Source organism: Mus caroli, chromosome 14 (assembly GCF_900094665.2).
Source record: "Mus caroli chromosome 14, CAROLI_EIJ_v1.1, whole genome shotgun sequence".
Taxonomy (NCBI): Eukaryota; Metazoa; Chordata; class Mammalia; order Rodentia; family Muridae; genus Mus; species Mus caroli.
Window position 1 is genome coordinate 44,376,700 of NC_034583.1, and position 4,905 is coordinate 44,381,604.

General features: G+C 44.4%; 1 protein-coding gene across 1 annotated transcript; it reads right to left on the reverse strand.

Moving 5' to 3' along the window:
* Nucleotides 1–3,540: 3,540 nt before the first annotated feature.
* On the reverse strand, nucleotides 3,541–4,482 carry LOC110309777 (olfactory receptor 10G3-like). The gene has a single exon (XM_021182515.1). The coding sequence runs from the start codon at nucleotides 4,480–4,482 to the stop codon at nucleotides 3,541–3,543; it is 942 nt and encodes a 313-aa protein (XP_021038174.1).
* Between the last annotated feature and the right edge of the window lie 423 nt (nucleotides 4,483–4,905).

A 4,905-nucleotide genomic window follows, 5' to 3' on the forward strand; every position in this document is an offset into this window, starting at 1 on the left:
AGTATTGATGGTGCAGCAGAAGCCAGAGGCCTCAAAACAGACCGATGACTCACTGCAATGAACATTTGCTAGTAAAGATGTTTGGGCAAAAGGGTATACTTTTACACTGTGTGACACACAAGGGTTTCTATTTTTAATTTTAATTTTTTATTTTTTTTTTTTGGAATGGGATTTACAAGGGTGGAGGGTGAACAAGGAAGGGCTTGGAAACGAGTGGGATTAGGGTGCATGATGTGAAATTCACAAAGAACTAATAAATATTACATTAAAAACGATGTCCGCATCATGAATGAGAAATCTTTCACTCTGCACTGAAACCTCGGGAGAGGTGGCCTCAGGGCAGGACTTTACTCAGCTAAGGCTACAGCTTGCGAACTAGAGCCCAGGTGGTTCTTGATCCTAGAAATAAGCTGGATATAAAAGCTGATACAAATGTGGTCCAGAGGGCCAGGGTCCATCCCAGGTTGGCAGCTGTTTTCAGCACTGCGTTCCGTAAGGGACTGGTTTTGGAGGTGTGAAAGACACAAGATTCAGGGGATCACATATCCTTCCTCCATGGTTGCAGAGAGGCCAGGCGACATGTGAAAGGCGACAGTGATCTCTCAGAGCCTCTTCACAAGCAGCCTCTTCCACACAGCTCAGATTAGCTCTGATGTTATTCGTTGGTTCAGCAACTCAGTTTGTCTCAGAGTGTCTCACAGTAGTGCTTACGATTTATACACCCTCAGGATGAGGGACTCAGTAGATATAGTCAGTTTCAGGGACTTCTGGAGCCTTGACCTGTTTACTTCCTTCGCTGAACTAGCTTTCTTGCAGGGTGGAATGCGTCAACTCCTTTAGAGCATGTTGTTTAAGGAGCTTCCCTCCAAGATGGAAAAGGCTTTAATCTTGGAGGGAATGCTACATGGCAGTTATCTTTTAGTTTCTTTTCTCTCCCATTTGGGACTCTAATCCTCTGGAACTGTAAGTCAAATGAACACATTCTGAAGTTGCTTTTGGTTTTGCTATGATAAATAGCAACAAAAAAGTAACTAATACACTCACCAAATGCTTTTCCAGCCTGGACCCTTTAACTAATTTTTACCTCTATTTAGAAAGCTTTATCCCAGGAGGTTCATAACTATAGATTAAAAAACAAAAACCACTTTGCATTTGGGAAAATTTCAAGAATTCATGAGTGAATTGTAAAATGAGTCTATTAACCCACTCATGAATACAATGTGATTGGTCTGTTGATCTCTATTTTCTCTCTGCCCACTCTCTCTCTGCAACAGGGCTTTGCTCTCCAGGGTATTCTTGGACTTGTGACAATGCTCCTTCCTAGGCTTTCAGAGTGCTAGGATCACAAGCACACACTGTCATGCCTCCTTTCTCATCCACCCTCTGTTAGTGCTGAGGCTGAAGGTCTGAGCCACCACCCCTGGCTCTCTACATTTACGGTTAGTGGTGTGTGTGTGTGTGTGTGTGTGTGTGGTGTATGTGGTGTGTGTGTGTGAATCACAGAGTCATTCTGTGACAAATGATTTGACAAATTGTCACTGTAACGATGGCCTTGTTTTGTTTGTTTTGTTTTTTAAGACAGGGTTTCTCTGTGTAGCCCTTGCTACTCACTCTGTAGACCAGGCTAGACTCAAACTAAAAAAAATCCCAGATATCCAACTGCCTCTGGCTCCTGAGTGCTGGGATTAAAGGCATGTGCCACCATTGCCTGGGTGTAATGATTTATTAATTGTTAAAGTCACAGTAACAATAGCAATTACACTGATGAATCAGAAAAGAGGAAACAGAGGTATAACTTGTATTCTTTGGGTAAACTTTTTTTTTTTACTTGCTACAAACTTAAGCTTATTTTTTATAATTTATTATTCATCCACTGTAGTAAATATTAAAGAGTGCTTATAAGGAAAATCATGGCAAGAGGGATCTGATACTTGGTGGATTGCCTATTTTCTGAGCAAAACACCGAAGACCAGATTCTTCTAAGGGAGAAGGTGGGTTTCTGTCTCTGTAAAGAGTTAGATAAACTAGCGGTGAGTCGCTTGGGTATGAACATATCTAGGAATAAACTTGCCTGAGAGAGTTTGCAGTGTAGGCTCTGAGACTTAGCACATGGGTAGAGCTACTATCCAAGTTGAAACTCTAGAGGACAAAGCAGAGACACAGCAGAAACAAAAAGGAGGTACAGGTGTTAATGGGCCCAAACCAAAGATTCCATGACCTTTGCTCACACTTTTAGGCCCTGGCAGCTCAGGGAAAACTTGCTCATCTCACAAACGTGGACCATGAAGTGCTCGTTTTGACATTTTGACTAGTTATGCTGGTGCTCTGGTCCATTGCCTGGTTTTCTCTCCATGTACAATTTTACACTGGGCTTTGCCTTTGGGCATTTGAAAATATATTCTTGAGATATTTGAAGAGAACCCACTGCACTCTTTTTTAAGGGTCATTTGATTTGAAAAAAAAAAAAGCATCATTTCAAGAGAAGGTTTATTCTTTTATCAGGCAAGAGTCCTCTTCACCCATTCACCTACCTAGAGTAGCCTTAGGAAGTCTGAGGTTAGGCTGGTTAGGAACCCAGCAAACATCCATAGTTCCTTGTGTAGCACTAGATGCTGAGGTGTGTGTTGAAATGCAAACTGTAGACTATTATAGAAGGGCTTGACTAATGATAGCCAGGGCACCAAAGGATCACTGGGTGCTTTTAGAATGTTGGTCATCTGGGAATATACGTATTCTGCCTTAGTTAAGGTTTTGGTTGGTATGGTAAAACACTATGACAAAAATCACTTTTGGGAGTGGGAAAGCTTTAATTTAGCATACTGTTACATGTCAGGGTAGGAACTCAAACCTGGAGGCAAGAGCTAGTGCAGACTCCAAGGAGGGGAGCTGCTTACTGTCTTTTTCTCAATTTGCTTTCTTTCTTTCTTTCTTTTTTTTTTTAAAGATTTATTTATTTATTATATGTAACTACACTGTAGCTGTCCTCAGACGCTCCAGAAGAGGGCACCAGATCTCATTACGGATGGTTGTGAGCCACCATGTGGTTGCTGGGATTTGAACTCTGGACCTTTGGAAGAACAGTCGGGTGCTCTTACCCACTGGGCCATCTCACCAGCCCCTCAATTTGCTTTCTTATAGAAGCTAGAAACAAGAGCCTAAGGGTAGCACCACCCATAGTGACCTAGGTCTTCCCACATCAACAATCTATCATGAAGATATATCATAGGCTTGCTCAGTCTGATGGAGCCATTTTTTTCAGTTAAAATTCCCACTTCCCATATGAATCTAACTTGTGTCAGGTTGACACGGAATCTAGCCAGCACACATAACATCTTTTTTTTATGGCCGCTGGGAGTTGTTTGTCTGAGGAGAAACTAAGAATGGTTAGGAGGTTGTGCTTTCCCTTCATCTATGTTCCATCTCATTGTGTGGATCTGTGTGGCAGGCTCCACCAATGAGAAAAAAAACAGGAAGCCTTGCTGAAACCCAAACGCAAGACTAAGTGGAAACCCAGGTGTCTCCTCAGAAGAGGAGAGGTGCTCAGCCCCCATTCTTAGTGCTTTGGCCTCCTACCATTCTCCTCAAGGCCATCTTCACCTCCTGGTTCCTCAGGGTGTAGATGAGGGGATTGAGGAACGGTGTGATGGCTGTGGGGAAGAGAGCAGCCGCCCCATCCAGGATTCCGTGGCTGTCAGGTCGCAGGTAGGTGAAGGCACAGGGCACATAGTACACGGTAACCATGGTTACATGAGCTCCACATGTTGAGAAGGCCCTTCGTCTCCCATCAGCTGTGCGGATTCTCAGGATGGCACGAATGATATAGATGTAGGAAAGAAGGATCAGAGAGAAGCAACTGGCGACCACCACTCCAATGTCCACAAAGGTGAACAACTCATTGATTGTGGTATCTGCACAGGCTAGCTTCAGCACTGCAGGAATGTCACAGAAGAAGTAATCTACCTGATTGGGACCACAGTAGGGCAAGCGGAAGGTTAGGATGGTTTGGATTGCTCCATGGATTAAGCCAGCCACCCAAGCTCCAGCCACCAGCAAGGTACTCAACTTAGCAGACATGAGGACTGGGTAACGCAGGGGTTGGCATATGGCCAGGTACCTGTCATAGGCCATAGTGGTATAGAGATAACATACAGTACTGCCCAGAAAGTGGTAGAAATAAAGCTGTGCCACACATCCCCCAAATGGGATGGGCTTAATGCCTGGAGTGAAGTTCATCATGAGGCGGGGGACAATGATGTTAGAGATGCCCATGTCGATGACAGAGAGTGCACCAAGGAAGATGTACATGGGGCGAGCATGGAGCTGCGTGTCGGTGCAGACAGTGATTAGGATGATCATGTTCCCCAGCTGAGTCAGGATGTAGATCAGCAAAAAGAACACAAACAGGAATGTCCTCAGCCTGGGAGGGTGGGGGACCCCTGTGAGGATGAACTCAGTCAAGACTGTATAGTTGACTCTTTCCATCTTTGAGAGATCTAGAGAACAGACAATCAGGGGTTAGCATAAATGACATGCAAGTTGGGGGGACTAAAGGAGACTGTGAAAACCTGGGGCAGTGATGGGGAAGTTCTGTGGAGCTGTGACCAGTGTGGAGGACCTGTGTTCTCTGCTCTCTGAAAGCTCACTGGCATAGAGCTGTGCTCACTCATGCTCTTTTGTAGCTGCTTTAAAGTGATGCAGCAGTCACAGGGAGTTGCTATGTCCTACAAAATCTACACTGTTGACTTTCTTGACCTTTAGAAGTTTGTAATCGAGGCTTTGAACACTGGAAACTTCCATTAACCTGTAAACCAATGACCGACTATTGTTCAGGACATGTAGCCTCTTCCGTGAATGCTGGACTGTGCCTTCCAACCACTCCTCATGCTTGCCTGTCCAGCAGTTTTC

Excerpts from the sequence above, each read along its gene's own strand:
- LOC110309777 (XM_021182515.1), bottom strand. The coding sequence starts at position 4,482 with ATGGAAAGAGTCAACTATACAGTCTTGACTGAGTTCATCCTCACAGGG.